The 17,530-nt window shown below is 53.6% G+C and overlaps 1 protein-coding gene and 1 long non-coding RNA gene across 51 annotated transcripts; one reads left to right on the forward strand and one right to left on the reverse strand.

The window, feature by feature from the left end:
• Window positions 1–221: 221 nt before the first annotated feature.
• On the reverse strand, window positions 222–7,187 carry LOC127464607 (uncharacterized). Of its 50 annotated transcripts, none has more exons than XM_051774969.1 (8): window positions 6,839–7,187; window positions 4,074–4,521; window positions 3,097–3,257; window positions 2,547–2,877; window positions 2,303–2,493; window positions 1,731–1,921; window positions 972–1,162; window positions 222–399 (listed from the first exon to the last, which is right to left on the reverse strand). In XM_051774969.1, the coding sequence occupies exons 1-8, from the start codon at window positions 6,897–6,899 to the stop codon at window positions 222–224; spliced, it is 1,752 nt and encodes a 583-aa protein (XP_051630929.1). In that variant the 5' UTR covers window positions 6,900–7,187. The 50 variants fall into 50 exon arrangements, 49 of the variants coding, with proteins under 49 accessions (XP_051630929.1, XP_051630971.1, XP_051630926.1 ...); XM_051774965.1 differs by having other exon boundaries at window positions 377–590; XM_051774961.1 differs by adding an exon at window positions 5,974–6,059 and having other exon boundaries at window positions 377–1,162; window positions 4,074–4,212.
• Window positions 1,204–4,805, forward strand: LOC127464609 (uncharacterized). The gene is made up of 3 exons (XR_007901475.1): window positions 1,204–1,294; window positions 4,153–4,418; window positions 4,512–4,805. It is a non-coding gene; the product is annotated as an uncharacterized LOC127464609 (long non-coding RNA).
• Window positions 7,188–17,530: the final 10,343 nt, after the last annotated feature.

Genomic DNA, 17,530 nt, shown 5'->3' on the forward strand with positions numbered 1-17,530 from the left:
TAGGCCGGCCCAAGAACTGCACCTGAATCCAAGAAGGTAAGGGCTTTCCTTCCAGGGGAAAAGGATTGATGTTGACCTTGCAGGACTCCTCGAGCCGAAAAGGGCAGTCCAGCTCCCTAAATTGAATACGGATGAGGATTCCTCCCAGACAAAAGGTAGCACACCAGAAAGCTCTTGCTGCTTAAGGAGTGCCCAGGCTGGCCCACCACTGGCACCTGAAATTAAAAGGGTTGGTGCTCGCTTTGCTGTGGAAAAGGGCTGTTGTTAAGAATCCTGCGCTTAAACTGGCAGTCCGACTCCCAAAATTGCATCCGGATGCAGATTGTTGCAAGACAAAAGGTGCTAGGACAGAGAGATGTTGCTGCCCACGGAGTGCCTAGGCTAGCCCACCAACTGCACCTGAGACCCTGAGGGTAAGCACTTTCTTGCCTGGGAGAAAGGGCTGTTGTTCGCTTGCAGGAGTCCTGCACTGAAATTGCCAGTCCAAGTCCCAGAATTGAATACAGACGAGGATTCCTCCCAGACAAAAGGTGCCAGCACAGAGAGCTCTTGCTGCCCATGGACTGCCCTGGCTGGCCCACCAACTGCACCTGAAAGCCAGAGGTTCCACCGTTTGTTTCCTCGGGATAATGGCTGTTGTTGTTTTTTTCAACCCTGTCCTGAAACTGCCAGTCCAAGTCTCAACATGGCATACGGACGAAGATTCCTCCCAGACCAAAGGTGCCAGCACAGAGAGCTCTTGCTGCCCAGCGAGTGTCCAGGCTGGCCCACCAACTGCACCTGAGACCCCAAAGGTAAGGACCTTTTTTCTTGGGGAAAAGGGCTGTAGTTCACGTGCAGAAGTCCTGCGCTGCAATCGCCAGTCCGACTCCCAGAATTGAATACAGAGGAGGATTCCACCAAGATAAAAGGTGCCACCACAGAGAGCTCTTGCTGCCCATGGACTGCCCTGGCTGGCCCAGCAACTGCACCTGAGACCCTGAGGGTAAGCACTTTCTTGCCTGGGAGAAAGGGCTGTTGTTCGCTTGCAGGAGTCCTGCACTGAAAATGCCAGTCCAAGTCCCAGAATTGAATATAGACGAGGATTCCTCCCAGACAAAAGGTGCCAGCACAGAGAGCTCTTGCTGCCCATGGACTGCCCTGGCTGGCCCACCAACTGCACCTGAAACCCAAAGGTTTCAGGCTTTCTGCCCTGGCCATAAGGGCTGTTGTTACCTTGCAGCAATCCTACTGCCGAAATGGGCAGTCCAGCTCCCAAAATTCCATACGGACGAAGATTCCTCCCAGACTAAAGGTTGCACCACACAAAGCTCTTGCTGCCCAGTGAGTGTCCAGGCCGGCCCACCAACTGCACCTGAAACCAAGAAGGTAAGGGCTTTCCCTCCAGGGGAAAAGGGTTGATGTGACCCTGCAGGACTCCTCGAGCCGAAAGGGGCAGTCCAGCTCCCAAAATTGAATACGGATGAGGATTCCTCCCAGACAAAAGGTAGCACACCAGAAAGCTCTTGCTGCTTAAGGAGTGCCCAGGCTGGCCCACCACTGGCACCTGAAATTAAAAGGGTTGGTGCTCGCTTTGCTGTGGAAAAGGGCTGTTGTTAAGAATCCTGCGCTTAAACTGGCAGTCCGACTCCCAAAATTGCATCCGGATGCAGATTGTTGCAAGACAAAAGGTGCTAGGACAGAGAGATGTTGCTGCCCACGGAGTGCCTAGGCTAGCCCACCAACTGCACCTGAGACCCTGAGGGTAAGCACTTTCTTGCCTGGGAGAAAGGGCTGTTGTTCGCTTGCAGGAGTCCTGCACTGAAATTGCCAGTCCAAGTCCCAGAATTGAATACAGACGAGGATTCCTCCCAGACAAAAGGTGCCAGCACAGAGAGCTCTTGCTGCCCATGGACTGCCCTGGCTGGCCCACCAACTGCACCTGAAAGCCAGAGGTTCCACCGTTTGTTTCCTCGGGATAATGGCTGTTGTTGTTTTTTTCAACCCTGTCCTGAAACTGCCAGTCCAAGTCTCAACATGGCATACGGACGAAGATTCCTCCCAGACCAAAGGTGCCAGCACAGAGAGCTCTTGCTGCCCAGCGAGTGTCCAGGCTGGCCCACCAACTGCACCTGAGACCCCAAAGGTAAGGACCTTTTTTCTTGGGGAAAAGGGCTGTAGTTCACGTGCAGGAGTCCTGCGCTGCAATCGCCAGTCCGACTCCCAGAATTGAATACAGAGGAGGATTCCACCAAGATAAAAGGTGCCACCACAGAGAGCTCTTGCTGCCCATGGACTGCCCTGGCTGGCCCAGCAACTGCACCTGAGACCCTGAGGGTAAGCACTTTCTTGCCTGGGAGAAAGGGCTGTTGTTCGCTTGCAGGAGTCCTGCACTGAAAATGCCAGTCCAAGTCCCAGAATTGAATATAGACGAGGATTCCTCCCAGACAAAAGGTGCCAGCACAGAGAGCTCTTGCTGCCCATGGACTGCCCTGGCTGGCCCACCAACTGCACCTGAAACCCAAAGGTTTCAGGCTTTCTGCCCTGGCCATAAGGGCTGTTGTTACCTTGCAGCAATCCTACTGCCGAAATGGGCAGTCCAGCTCCCAAAATTCCATACGGACGAAGATTCCTCCCAGACTAAAGGTTGCACCACACAAAGCTCTTGCTGCCCAGTGAGTGTCCAGGCCGGCCCACCAACTGCACCTGAAACCAAGAAGGTAAGGGCTTTCCCTCCAGGGGAAAAGGGTTGATGTGACCCTGCAGGACTCCTCGAGCCGAAAGGGGCAGTCCAGCTCCCAAAATTGAATACGGATGAGGATTCCTCCCAGACAAAAGGTAGCACACCAGAAAGCTCTTGCTGCTTAAGGAGTGCCCAGGCTGGCCCACCACTGGCACCTGAAATTAAAAGGGTCGGTGCTCGCTTTGCTGTGGAAAAGGGCTGTTGTTAGGAATCCTGCACTGAAACTGGCAGTCCGACTCCCAAAACTGCATCCGGATGAAGATTGTTGCAAGACAAAAGGTGCCAGGACAGAGAGATGTTGCTGCCCACCTAGGCTAGTGCCTAGGCTAGCCCACCAACTGCACCTGAGACCCTGAGGGTAAGCACTTTCTTACCTGGGAGAAAGGGCTGTTGTTCGCTTGCAGGAGTCCTGCACTGAAATTGCCAGTCCAAGTCCCAGAATTGAATACAGAGGAGGATTCCTCCCAGACAAAAGGTGCCAGCACAGAGAGCTCTTGCTGCCCATGGACTGCCCTGGCTGGCCCACCAACTGCACCTGAAAGCCAGAGGTTCCACCGTTTGTTTCCTCGGGATAATGGCTGTTGTTGTCTTTTTTCAGCCCTGTCCTGAAACTGCCAGTCCAAGTCCGAACATGGCATACGGACGAAGATTCCTCCCAGACCAAAGGTGCCAGCACAGAGAGCTCTTGCTGCCCAGCGAGTGTCCAGGCTGGCCCACCAACTGCACCTGAGACCCCAAAGGTAAGGACCTTTTTTCTTGGGGAAAAGGGCTGTAGTTCACGTGCAGGAGTCCTGCGCTGCAATCGCCAGTCCGACTCCCAGAATTGAATACGGAGGAGGATTCCACCAAGATAAAAGGTGCCACCACAGAAAGCTCTTGCTGCCCATGGAGTGCCTAGGCTGGCCCACCAACTGCACCTGAAACCTTGAGGGTAAGCACTTTCTTGCCTGGGAGAAAGGGCTGTTGTTCGCTTGCAGGAGTCCTGCACTGAAATTGCCAGTCCAAGTTCCAGAATTGAATACAGACGAGGATTCCTCCCAGACAAAAGGTGCCAGTACAGAGAGCTCTTGCTGCCCATGGACTGCCCTGGCTGGCCCACCAACTGCACCTGAGACCCCAAAGGTAAGGACCTTTTTTCTTGGGGAAAAGGGCTGTAGTTCACGTGAAGGGTCCTGCGCTGCAATTGCCAGTCCAACTCCCAGAATTGAATACGGAGGAGGATTCCACCAAGATAAAAGGTGCCACCACAGAAAGCTCTTGCTGCCCATGGAGTGCCTAGGCTGGCCCACCAACTGCACCTGAAACCCAAAGGTTTCAGGCTTTCTGTCCTGGCCATAAGGGCTGTTGTTACCTTGCAGCAATCCTACTGCCGAAATGGGCAGTCCAGCTCCCAAAATTCCATACGGACGAAGATTCCTCCCAGATCAAAGGTGACACCACACAAAGCTCTTGCTGCCCAGCGAGTGTCCAGGCCGGCCCACCAACTGCACCTGAAACCAAGAAGGTAAGGGCTTTCCCTCCAGGGGAAAAGGGTTGATGTGACCCTGCAGGACTCCTCGAGCCGAAAGGGGCAGTCCAGCTCCCAAAATTGAATACGGATGAGGATTCCTCCCAGACAAAAGGTAGCACACCAGAAAGCTCTTGCTGCCTAAGGAGTGCCCAGGCTGGCCTACCAACTGCACCTGAAGTTAAAATGGTCAGTGCTTTGTTTCCTGTGTAAAAGGGCTGTTGTTCATTTTTAGAAATCCTGTGCTGAAACTGCCAGTCTGACTCCCAATATTCCATACAGGTCAAGATTCCTGCAAGACAAAAGGTGCCAGGACAGAGAGATGTTGCTGCCCATCGAGTGCCCAAACTGGCCCACCAAATGCACCTAACAGCCAAAGGTTCCAGGCTTTCTTTCCTGGGAATAAGGGCTGTTGATCGTGTTTTTAATCCTGTGCTGAAACTGTCAGTCTTTACTCCCAAAATTGCATAAGGATGAAGATTCCTCCCAGACAAAAGGTTCCAGGACAGAGAGCTCTTGTTTCCCATGGAGTTTCATAGCAGCTACCCCTGAGGCCCTGAGGGTAAGGGCTTTCTTTCCTGGGGAAACAGGCTCTTGTTCACTTACAGGTGTCCTGAACCGAGAAAGATGGTTTGACTTCTTAAAATGAAATCAGATGAGGATTCCTCCCAAACAAATGGTGACCGGACAGAAAGATCTTCCTGCACAGGGAGTGCCACACCACCTGCATGTGCAGCCCTGAGATTAAGGGCTTTATTATCTGGGGGAAAGGGCTATTATTTGGTTTCCAGAGACTTGTGGTGATAATCATGGTGCAACTCTCAAAAGTGAAAACAGGTGAACATAACTCTGAGACAAAAGATGCCAGGACAGACATCTGTGGCTTCCCATGGAGTGCCCTGGGTGTCTCATGTAGTACAACTGAGAGTCTGAGGCTACATGTTGCCTTTCATGGGGAAATGGTCTGTAATTCGCTTGCAGGAGGCTGGTGCCAAGATAGCTGGACCGACTTGCCAAAATTCAAAAGGGATGAAGATTCCTCCCAGGCAAAAGGTGCCACCACACAAACATCTTGTTGCCCATGGAGTGCCCAGGCTGGTCCATCAACTGCACCTGAATCCCCACGTTTACAGGCTTTCTCTCCTGTGGGAAAGGTCTGGTTTTTGCTTTTCAGAGCCCTCCCCTGAAAGTGAAGTCTGACTCCCTCTACTGAATGCCAACAAAGATTCCTCCCAGACAAAAGGTTCTACCACAGAAAGCTGTTGCCACCCATGAAGTGTCGCACCACCTGCACCTGAGACCGTGAGGGTAAGGGATTTCCTTCCTGAGGATTCTTTCCCTGGTTCTTTCCTGGTTTTCCTGCTCTGAAAATTCCAGTCTGAGTCCTGAAATTGAACATGAATGAGTATTCCTCTTGGACCAAAGGTGCCACCACAGGGAACTTTGCTGCTCATGGAGTGTCCAGCCTGGCCCACCAACTGCCCCTAAAATTTTAAGGCTACAAGCTGTCTTTCCTGGGGAAAAGGGCTGTAATTCATTTGCAAGAGCCTTGCAGTGAAATTGCCACTCCGTCTCCCAAAACTGAACATGGACAAAGTTTTCTCTCAGAAAAAAGGTGCCAGGACAGAAAACTCTTGTTGCCTATGGAGTTTCACACTATCTGCACCTGAAACCCTGAGGGTCAGGGCTTTGTTTCCTTGGGGATACGGCTGTTTGTTGCTTGCAAGAGTCCTGCCTCAAATACCTGATCCTCCTCTCCAAAGTGAACATGGATGAAGATTTCTCCGAAACCAAAGGTAACCGGACAGAAAAATCTTGCTGCCTGTGAAACTAATTAATTAGTAACCCATTAGGGTGCAGTGCAAGAAATAAATTACTGAATTAGGTCATTAGTGAATAATTAGCATGCCTTGTAAAAGGAGAATTAGTTAATTGGTAGCTAATTAAGGTGTGGTGGAAAAGTTAATTACTTTATTATCAAAGGGGAAAAGGGTCCTCATTCACTTTCAGGAGCCTTGCAGGGAAATTGGCCATGTCAGTCCCCAGATTGAACACAACTGAAGCTTTTTGTCAGAGAAAAGCTGCTAGAGTCAGAAGCTCTTTCTGCCTATGCAGTGCCTGGATTTCTCTTCACCTCCCAGACCATTAGGGTGAGGGCTTGCTTTCCCCCAGGGAAAAGGGTTCTTGTTCATTTCCAGGAGCCCTGCAGTGAAATTTGCTATATCAGCCCCCAGATTGAACACAGCTGAAGCTTTTTGACAGAGAAAAGCTGCTAAGGTTAGAAGCTCTTGCTGCCTATGTAGTGCCCGGATTTCTCTTCACCTCCGAGACCATTAGGGTGAGGGCTTGCTTTCCCCCGGGAAAAGGGTTCTTGTTCATTTCCAGGAGCCCTGCAGTGAAATTTGCCATATCAGCCCCCAGATTGAACACAGCTAAAGCTTTTTCTCAGAGAAAAGATGCTAGGACCAGAAACTCTTGCTGCCTGTGGAATGTCCGGGTGACCCACCACCTTAACCTTTCATCTTCTTTGATAAGTTAATTTTTTGTCTGCATTTTTAGGTTGTTTATCTTGTTCTTCCTCTGTCCAACAGAAAAGTTCAGTTTCTTACCTGGTCTCTGCTGTTTCAGTGGGTATAGCTGCAGAAAGAGAGATGGTGTATTTATCCTCATTAGCAGTGTTTTCCTGCATCAGGGCCTTTACTTCTCCTGAACATGGAAAACTCAGTGCTACTCCTCCCAGAGCTTTTATACTTTGTGGCATTTGGCTCCTCCCTTTCCCTCGAGCCTCATGGGAAGGTATGTGGGTGTGGCCAGGGGTATATTAACCCCAGCCTTTGCCCAAGGAGGTCATTCAGCAGCTGGGCTTCAATGGGATAAGAGCTCTCCCTTTCTTTCAATGAATGGGATTTCTCAAGCTGTTCTTGCTTTATTGAAGCATCAGCTTTGGCATCCAAAGCAACAGAGCTATATATGGTAATGAAGAGGATTACACTCAAATGCAAGGGTTTTAAATTTATTTATTTTGTGTCCTGTGTTGGTTAGCTGCTTTTGTAATTTATTATCTTGTTTTCTTTTTCTTAGGAGCTTTGTATCTTTTGAGATCTCCTGATCATCTCAACTGTAGCTTGGCATTTTTTCACAAGTGTTATCCTATCCTGAGGTGAAGTTGCTCTGTGTTGAAAATGGTTTCAGACACCCAGGTTTGCAAGTAGGTAGTGGGGGGTTACAGCCCAGAGATGGAGTGAGGGCTCGGGTGTCAGCTTAGGAATTGCCAGGAGTGTTTTGAAGGTAGTACGGGTGGAAAGCAGTGTCCAGGAGCCCCCTAAATGCCTGTGAATGCATCCACTGACTTTTCAGATGTGCCACTTAAGTTTTCTGCTCCTTCACCCGGATATTCTGTTTGATTATAGCTGCAGTCTTTGGCTGCAGGCAGTGACCCTTGGTGGTTTGCCAAAAGAGAAGGGAGACTCTTTGAGCTCTCCCCATTTATCTGGGTGACTTTAGTTAGGGTTTCTTTACCATGTCAGAGAGACAGGGTGTAAAGCAGAGTTGAACAGAACAGAGGCCAGAGGAGCAGAGCGAGAAGGTGGGTGGTTACCTGACATCAGCACAAAGACGTGGCTTTTGGCTCCACGTTTACTCGCTGTGTTAAGGATTTTGTTGTTTGGGTTTGTTTTTTCTTTGTTTTCAGATGCAGAGCCCTGGCCCCAGGAGGCTCTAGGCACCGGAGGGGAGGTGATCCAGGTGAGTACCTGTGAGCAAGGTGAGCATTGACTCCAGGACAGAACTAGATGGTCTTCTACAGGTGTTGTGGTGAATCTGTGCACATGCTTTGTTTGTTGTGTTTTCCAGGGGTTCTGCCACCTTCTAACAGACAGTCCAATGCTTCAGGGACCTTGTCAGTAAGAGGTCACTGTGGAGGAGAGGTAGGTAGGAGCTACCCCAGGAAAGCCATCCTTTCAGGCGGTATCTCAGTATGTACATTTGCTTTTGGTTTTTGTACTTTACAGACAGCATGTGCAGCCTCAGAGGGCCGGAGCCACCTGCCAATTAGGTTTGATGGTCTACAGCTGTCTGTGTGAGTAATCTCCTAGTACTACGAGGGTCATCAGTTAAGTCTCAATCTCTTATAGTTGCAGGTGCTATCCAGCCTGCTTTTGGCAATGGAGGAGCATTCAGGTTGAGTCGGGGAGATAGTGAGGAGGTGCTGGGTGTTTCCGAAGCACCACGTAACTTTTTTTCCTCACGCGCCCAGGTACGGCACACGGTGACGGCAGCAGCCTCCGACTGGGGTCGGAGCCAGTGGCCCGAGAACCTCACAGCTTAGGGGACGGGGACTAGCCAATTGCGGGGTTATTGCCCATGTGCTGCCAAACTCTTGTCTCAGTTTTGCTTTTCTTTCTCGCAGCTGACCGAGTCAGGGATCACAGGACCCTCTGAACCAGCCGGGGGTCCTTCCTTCGCATCGAAGATGGATTCACATCCCCGACTATGGGAAAGATAAGTGGAGGACTATCACCTGGAGAGGGGATGAGAGCTGGGTCCAGTTTTATGGTTAGGAGGGAGGAATTTTCAAATTAGCATAGGGGAAATGGTCTGCCGTAAGAGGCCCTTGGCACACATAGGAGGAGCAGTTTACTTTCCATCACTGGAGTAGGATGTGCAGGGCAGAGTCGTTCAGGTCTGTGTCGTGTCCTTTGTCCAGTCTGTGTTTTGTGTCTTACAATTCACAATCACAATTCACAGTTGTTCCACCACAGCACTTGTCCAGAAATGTGTCACTGGAGTTTGTGTTTGGCCTGGAACTGCTCTTCCCTGCAGTGTAGACTTGAGGATAGGTGGAGTAGGAAGGAGTCTTGACAGGTAACCTGTGATAGGCTTAGCCACTCAGGGCAGCAGTTCTCCGATCCTCTTGGAGGCAGCCCCTACCTGCAGCATGTGTGCAGTCACGAGAGCGAGCTTTTCTGGAGTGGTATGGCAGGGCCTTTAAGTTGGTCAGTGTTAGTTTGTGCAGGTTGTCTTTGGACCCCAGATGGCTTGTCTAAAGAGAAATTAGTATTGCACAGCAGTTAAGGTCCCTCCATTTATATGGCTGACTTTGGTAACTCATTTCTTTGCAGTGTCAGAGGGACTGGATGTAAAGCAGAGATAAAAAGAAGAGGCCGGAGGAGCAGAGTCAAAAGGTGGCTTCTCATGTGAGGTCAGAGCCAAGACATGACTTTTGGCTCTAGGTTTACTTGATCATTTGGATGGTTTGGTGGCTAGTTTTGTGGTTTTGGGGTTTTTTTAAGATGCGGAGCCCTTGGCCCAGCAGCCGATAGGCACCAGAGGGAAGCTGAGCCCGGTGAGGACGGTGAGCAGTGACTGCAGGACACAACTAGATGCTCTTTTGTCGGCAGGGTACTTGTGGTGAATCTGCATAAATACTTGGTTTTTTGTTCTACAGGCAGTGCACCGACTTCTAACGTACAGTCCAGCGTGACAGGGACCCTGCCTGTAAGAGGTCACGGTCTATGGGTGTCAGACAGAAACTACCATGGACCAGCATACTCTTGGACAGTATGTCAGCAAAGAGATTTCCGTTGGGTTTTTATTGCAGGAGACGTACGCAGCCTCGTAGGGCTGAAGCCAACTCAAAATGACGTGATGAACACACGGATTGGTTCTCTTGAGCTGTCCTTGTAGGTAATCTCCGAGTATTAAAAGGATCAGCAATGAAGCATTGAGCTTGTTCGATTGCAGGTGCCATCTGGCTAACATGTGGGAGCAGATGAGCCTTGGAGGTGAGTTGGGGAGGCAGCAGGAGGAGCGGGGATCCCCTGCAGCTTTAGAGATGCCATCTAATTTTGTCTCTGGCTCACTCAGGTATCCCAGAAGATGGCAGCCAGAGTGTCCGAGTCCGGTGAGAGCCAGCGACCCGAGGACCTGCCTGGTCGAGAGTGAGTCGCGGGCTCTTGGGGCTGGGACCACGTGCCACACTACTGAGATACGGTGTCTGGTTTTCTTTCTCGCAGTTGACTGCCAGTAGTCTGACAATGGCAGGAACCTCTGAGCCAGCCCAGGTGCCCCTCCTGTGCATGAAAGATGGCTTCGCATCCCCGGCTCTCTCGGAAAGATAAGTGCCGGGCAAAGCCCCAGAGAGGGGTTGGGAGTCGGTGCAAGTGTGTGCCTCGCCTGGAGGGATTTTTGAAATGAGTCCGGTGCAAGGCGTATCCTGTGACAGGCTATTTGGGCGCCTGCAAGGAAGGGCTTACTTTTGATCCTTGGATTCACGTGTGCCGGGCAGAGCAGTTGCGGTCTGTGTCCCGTCCTTTGTCTGGTCCCCGTTTTGTGTCACGTGGTGTGTGTGGTGTCTCACTTGGGGTCAGCCTGGACCTGCTCTGCCCTGCTCCGTGCATCAGTGGGGAGATGGAATCTGGCTCCGAGTCTCAGGTCAGCATGTCAGCTCCCTTAGAGAGTCGAGCCGATGGCTGTGCAGTCTGTGAGCAGGATGGTCTTGCGATGCCCTGCTGGGGTGTCTAGAGTCCCGGCTAGGTAGAGTAGCAAAGAGTGTCCGGGGTTTGGAGGTTTTTGGCTTTCGTTGTGAGCAATTCCTAAACGTTGGAGAGCTGAGTGTTTGAGCGTTTGGCCATTTCATTTGCAGGGGCGGTCTTGGGAGCAGCTGAAGAGAGAGGAGCCTTGGAGGTGAGTTGGGGAGGCAGCAGGAGGAGCGGGGATCCCCTGCAGCTTTAGAGATGCCATCTAATTTTGTCTCTGGCTCACTCAGGTATCCCAGAAGATGGCAGCCAGAGTGTCCGAGTCCGGTGAGAGCCAGCGACCCGAGGACCTGCCTGGTCGAGAGTGAGTCGAGGGCTCATGGGGTCTGGGCCCACGTGCCACACTACTGAGATACGGTGTCTGGTTTTCTTTCTCGCAGTTGACTGCCGGTAGTCTGACGATGGGAGGACCTCTGAGCCAGCCCAGGTGCCCCTCCTGTGCATGAAAGATGGCTTCGCATCCCCGGCTCTCTCGGAAAGATAAGTGCCGGGCAAAGCCCCAGAGAGGGGTTGGGAGTCGGTGCAAGTGTGTGCCTCGCCTGGAGGGATTTTTGAAATGAGTCCGGTGCAAGGCGTATCCTGTGACAGGCTATTTGGGCGCCTGCAAGGAAGGGCTTACTTTTGATCCTTGGATTCACGTGTGCCGGGCAGAGCAGTTGCGGTCTGTGTCCCGTCCTTTGTCTGGTCCCCGTTTTGTGTCACGTGGTGTGTGTGGTGTCTCACTTGGGGTCAGCCTGGACCTGCTCTGCCCTGCTCCGTGCATCAGTGGGGAGATGGAATCTGGCTCCGAGTCTCAGGTCAGCATGTCAGTTCCCTTAGAGAGTCGAGCCGATGGCTGTGCAGTCTGTGAGCAGGATGGTCTTGCGATGCCCTGCTGGGGTGTCTAGAGTCCCGGCTAGGTAGAGTAGCAAAGAGTGTCCGGGGTTTGGAGGTTTTTGGCTTTCGTTGTGAGCAATTCCTAAACGTTGGAGAGCTGAGTGTTTGAGCGTTTGGCCATTTCATTTGCAGGGGCGGTCTTGGGAGCAACTGAAGAGAGAGGAGCCTTGGAGGTGAGTTGGGGAGGCAACAGGAGGAGCGGGGATCCCCTGCAGCTTTAGAGATGCCATCTAATTTTGTCTCTGGCTCACTCAGGTATCCCAGAAGATGGCAGCCAGAGTGTCCGAGTCCGGTGAGAGCCAGCGACCCGAGGACCTGCCTGGTCGAGAGTGAGTCGAGGGCTCATGGGGTCTGGGCCCACGTGCCACACTACTGAGATACGGTGTCTGGTTTTCTTTCTCGCAGTTGACTGCCGGTAGTCTGACGATGGGAGGACCTCTGAGCCAGCCAGGTGCCCCTCCTGTGCATGAAAGATGGCTTCGCATCCCCGGCTCTGGGAAAGATAAGTGCCGGGCAAAGCCCCAGAGAGGGGTTGGGAGTCGGTGCAAGTGTGTGCCTCGCCTGGAGAGATTTTTGAAATGAGTCCGGTGCAAGGCGTATCCTGTGACAGGCTATTTGGGCGCCTGCAAGGAAGGGCTTACTTTTGATCCTTGGATTCACGTGTGCCGGGCAGAGCAGTTGCGGTCTGTGTCCCGTCCTTTGTCTGGTCCCCGTTTTGTGTCACGTGGTGTGTGTGGTGTCTCACTTGGGGTCAGCCTGGACCTGCTCTGCCCTGCTCCGTGCATCAGTGGGGAGATGGAATCTGGCTCCGAGTCTCAGGTCAGCATGTCAGTTCCCTTAGAGAGTCGAGCCGATGGCTGTGCAGTCTGTGAGCAGGATGGTCTTGCGATGCCCTGCTGGGGTGTGTAGAGTCCCGGCTAGGTAGAGTAGCAAAGAGTGTCCGGGGTTTGGAGGTTTTGGCTTTCGTTGTGAGCAATTCCTAAACGTTGGAGAGCTGAGTGTTTGAGCGTTTGGCCATTTCATTTGCAGGGGCGGTCTTGGGAGCAGCTGAAGAGAGAGGAGCCTTGGAGGTGAGTTGGGGAGGCAGCAGGAGGAGCGGGGATCCCCTGCAGCTTTAGAGATGCCATCTAATTTTGTCTCTGGCTCACTCAGGTATCCCAGAAGATGGCAGCCAGAGTGTCCGAGTCCGGTGAGAGCCAGCGACCCGAGGACCTGCCTGGTCGAGAGTGAGTCGAGGGCTCATGGGGTCTGGGCCCACGTGCCACACTACTGAGATACGGTGTCTGGTTTTCTTTCTCGCAGTTGACTGCCGGTAGTCTGACGATGGGAGGACCTCTGAGCCAGCCAGGTGCCCCTCCTGTGCATGAAAGATGGCTTCGCATCCCCGGCTCTGGGAAAGATAAGTGCCGGGCAAAGCCCCAGAGAGGGGTTGGGAGTCGGTGCAAGTGTGTGCCTCGCCTGGAGGGATTTTTGAAATGAGTCCGGTGCAAGGCGTATCCTGTGACAGGCTATTTGGGCGCCTGCAAGGAAGGGCTTACTTTTGATCCTTGGATTCACGTGTGCCGGGCAGAGCAGTTGCGGTCTGTGTCCCGTCCTTTGTCTGGTCCCCGTTTTGTGTCACGTGGTGTGTGTGGTGTCTCACTTGGGGTCAGCCTGGACCTGCTCTGCCCTGCTCCGTGCATCAGTGGGGAGATGGAATCTGGCTCCGAGTCTCAGGTCAGCATGTCAGTTCCCTTAGAGAGTCGAGCCGATGGCTGTGCAGTCTGTGAGCAGGATGGTCTTGCGATGCCCTGCTGGGGTGTCTAGAGTCCCGGCTAGGTAGAGTAGCAAAGAGTGTCCGGGGTTTGGAGGTTTTTGGCTTTCGTTGTGAGCAATTCCTAAACGTTGGAGAGCTGAGTGTTTGAGCGTTTGGCCATTTCATTTGCAGGGGCGGTCTTGGGAGCAGCTGAAGAGAGAGGAGCCTTGGAGGTGAGTTGGGGAGGCAGCAGGAGGAGCGGGGATCCCCTGCAGCTTTAGAGATGCCATCTACTTTTGTCTCTGGCTCACTCAGGTATCCCAGAAGATGGCAGCCAGAGTGTCCGAGTCCGGTGAGAGCCAGCGACCCGAGGCCCTGCCTGGTCGAGAGTGAGTCGAGGGCTCATGGGGTCTGGGCCCACGTGCCACACTACTGAGATACGGTGTCTGGTTTTCTTTCTCGCAGTTGACTGCCGGTAGTCTGACGATGGCAGGAACCTCTGAGCCAGCCCAGGTGCCCCTCCTGTGCATGAAAGATGGCTTCGCATCCCCGGCTCTCTCGGAAAGATAAGTGCCGGGCAAAGCCCCAGAGAGGGGTTGGGAGTCGGTGCAAGTGTGTGCCTCGCCTGGAGGGATTTTTGAAATGAGTCCGGTGCAAGGCGTATCCTGTGACAGGCTATTTGGGCGCCTGCAAGGAAGGGCTTACTTTTGATCCTTGGATTCACGTGTGCCGGGCAGAGCAGTTGCGGTCTGTGTCCCGTCCTTTGTCTGGTCCCCGTTTTGTGTCACGTGGTGTGTGTGGTGTCTCACTTGGGGTCAGCCTGGACCTGCTCTGCCCTGCTCCGTGCATCAGTGGGGAGATGGAATCTGGCTCCGAGTCTCAGGTCAGCATGTCAGCTCCCTTAGAGAGTCGAGCCGATGGCTGTGCAGTCTGTGAGCAGGATGGTCTTGCGATGCCCTGCTGGGGTGTGTAGAGTCCCGGCTAGGTAGAGTAGCAAAGAGTGTCCGGGGTTTGGAGGTTTTTGGCTTTCGTTGTGAGCAATTCCTAAACGTTGGAGAGCTGAGTGTTTGAGCGTTTGGCCATTTCATTTGCAGGGGCGGTCTTGGGAGCAGCTGAAGAGAGAGGAGCCTTGGAGGTGAGTTGGGGAGGCAGCAGGAGGAGCGGGGATCCCCTGCAGCTTTAGAGATGCCATCTAATTTTGTCTCTGGCTCACTCAGGTATCCCAGAAGATGGCAGCCAGAGTGTCCGAGTCCGGTGAGAGCCAGCGACCCGAGGACCTGCCTGGTCGAGAGTGAGTCGAGGGCTCATGGGGTCTGGGCCCACGTGCCACACTACTGAGATACGGTGTCTGGTTTTCTTTCTCGCAGTTGACTGCCGGTAGTCTGACGATGGGAGGACCTCTGAGCCAGCCCAGGTGCCCCTCCTGTGCATGAAAGATGGCTTCGCATCCCCGGCTCTCTCGGAAAGATAAGTGCCGGGCAAAGCCCCAGAGAGGGGTTGGGAGTCGGTGCAAGTGTGTGCCTCGCCTGGAGGGATTTTTGAAATGAGTCCGGTGCAAGGCGTATCCTGTGACAGGCTATTTGGGCGCCTGCAAGGAAGGGCTTACTTTTGATCCTTGGATTCACGTGTGCCGGGCAGAGCAGTTGCGGTCTGTGTCCCGTCCTTTGTCTGGTCCCCGTTTTGTGTCACGTGGTGTGTGTGGTGTCTCACTTGGGGTCAGCCTGGACCTGCTCTGCCCTGCTCCGTGCATCAGTGGGGAGATGGAATCTGGCTCCGAGTCTCAGGTCAGCATGTCAGCTCCCTTAGAGAGTCGAGCCGATGGCTGTGCAGTCTGTGAGCAGGATGGTCTTGCGATGCCCTGCTGGGGTGTGTAGAGTCCCGGCTAGGTAGAGTAGCAAAGAGTGTCCGGGGTTTGGAGGTTTTTGGCTTTCGTTGTGAGCAATTCCTAAACGTTGGAGAGCTGAGTGTTTGAGCGTTTGGCCATTTCATTTGCAGGGGCGGTCTTGGGAGCAACTGAAGAGAGAGGAGCCTTGGAGGTGAGTTGGGGAGGCAACAGGAGGAGCGGGGATCCCCTGCAGCTTTAGAGATGCCATCTAATTTTGTCTCTGGCTCACTCAGGTATCCCAGAAGATGGCAGCCAGAGTGTCCGAGTCCGGTGAGAGCCAGCGACCCGAGGACCTGCCTGGTCGAGAGTGAGTCGAGGGCTCATGGGGTCTGGGCCCACGTGCCACACTACTGAGATACGGTGTCTGGTTTTCTTTCTCGCAGTTGACTGCCGGTAGTCTGACGATGGGAGGACCTCTGAGCCAGCCCAGGTGCCCCTCCTGTGCATGAAAGATGGCTTCGCATCCCCGGCTCTGGGAAAGATAAGTGCCGGGCAAAGCCCCAGAGAGGGGTTGGGAGTCGGTGCAAGTGTGTGCCTCGCCTGGAGGGATTTTTGAAATGAGTCCGGTGCAAGGCGTATCCTGTGACAGGCTATTTGGGCGCCTGCAAGGAAGGGCTTACTTTTGATCCTTGGATTCACGTGTGCCGGGCAGAGCAGTTGCGGTCTGTGTCCCGTCCTTTGTCTGGTCCCCGTTTTGTGTCACGTGGTGTGTGTGGTGTCTCACTTGGGGTCAGCCTGGACCTGCTCTGCCCTGCTCCGTGCATCAGTGGGGAGATGGAATCTGGCTCCGAGTCTCAGGTCAGCATGTCAGTTCCCTTAGAGAGTCGAGCCGATGGCTGTGCAGTCTGTGAGCAGGATGGTCTTGCGATGCCCTGCTGGGGTGTGTAGAGTCCCGGCTAGGTAGAGTAGCAAAGAGTGTCCGGGGTTTGGAGGTTTTGGCTTTCGTTGTGAGCAATTCCTAAACGTTGGAGAGCTGAGTGTTTGAGCGTTTGGTCATTTCATTTGCAGGGGCGGTCTTGGGAGCAGCTGAAGAGAGAGGAGCCTTGGAGGTGAGTTGGGGAGGCAGCAGGAGGAGCGGGGATCCCCTGCAGCTTTAGAGATGCCATCTAATTTTGTCTCTGGCTCACTCAGGTATCCCAGAAGATGGCAGCCAGAGTGTCCGAGTCCGGTGAGAGCCAGCGACCCGAGGACCTGCCTGGTCGAGAGTGAGTCGAGGGCTCATGGGGTCTGGGCCCACGTGCCACACTACTGAGATACGGTGTCTGGTTTTCTTTCTCGCAGTTGACTGCCGGTAGTCTGACGATGGGAGGACCTCTGAGCCAGCCAGGTGCCCCTCCTGTGCATGAAAGATGGCTTCGCATCCCCAGCTCTCGGAAAGATAAGTGCCGGGCAAAGCCCCAGAGAGGGGTTGGGAGTCGGTGCAAGTGTGTGCCTCGCCTGGAGGGATTTTTGAAATGAGTCCGGTGCAAGGCGTATCCTGTGACAGGCTATTTGGGCGCCTGCAAGGAAGGGCTTACTTTTGATCCTTGGATTCACGTGTGCCGGGCAGAGCAGTTGCGGTCTGTGTCCCGTCCTTTGTCTGGTCCCCGTTTTGTGTCACGTGGTGTGTGTGGTGTCTCACTTGGGGTCAGCCTGGACCTGCTCTGCCCTGCTCCGTGCATCAGTGGGGAGATGGAATCTGGCTCCGAGTCTCAGGTCAGCATGTCAGCTCCCTTAGAGAGTCGAGCCGATGGCTGTGCAGTCTGTGAGCAGGATGGTCTTGCGATGCCCTGCTGGGGTGTCTAGAGTCCCGGCTAGGTAGAGTAGCAAAGAGTGTCCGGGGTTTGGAGGTTTTTGGCTTTCGTTGTGAGCAATTCCTAAACGTTGGAGAGCTGAGTGTTTGAGCGTTTGGCCATTTCATTTGCAGGGGCGGTCTTGGGAGCAGCTGAAGAGAGAGGAGCCTTGGAGGTGAGTTGGGGAGGCAGCAGGAGGAGCGGGGATCCCCTGCAGCTTTAGAGATGCCATCTACTTTTGTCTCTGGCTCACTCAGGTATCCCAGAAGATGGCAGCCAGAGTGTCCGAGTCCGGTGAGAGCCAGCGACCCGAGGACCTGCCTGGTCGAGAGTGAGTCGAGGGCTCATGGGGTCTGGGCCCACGTGCCACACTACTGAGATACGGTGTCTGGTTTTCTTTCTCGCAGTTGACTGCCGGTAGTCTGACGATGGGAGGACCTCTGAGCCAGCCCAGGTGCCCCTCCTGTGCATGAAAGATGGCTTCGCATCCCCGGCTC

The sequence above is a fragment of the Manacus candei genome, unplaced genomic scaffold, assembly GCF_025592945.1.
Source record: "Manacus candei isolate 608988 ecotype Guabito, Panama unplaced genomic scaffold, ASM2559294v1 h1tg000242l, whole genome shotgun sequence".
Lineage (NCBI taxonomy): Eukaryota > Metazoa > Chordata > Aves > Passeriformes > Pipridae > Manacus > Manacus candei.

Coding starts and splice junctions, on each gene's coding strand:
- LOC127464607 (XM_051774960.1), bottom strand. CDS start 6,899: ATGAGGATAAATACACCATCTCTCTTTCTGCAGCTATACCCACTGAAA. Junction 2,878..3,096: donor ACAACAGCCCTTTCTCCCAG/GTAAGAAAGTGC, acceptor TTTTAATTTCAG/GTGCCAGTGGTGGGCCAGCC. Junction 2,494..2,546: donor GGCAGTAGGATTGCTGCAAG/GTAACAACAGCC, acceptor TTTGGGTTTCAG/GTGCAGTTGGTGGGCCAGCC.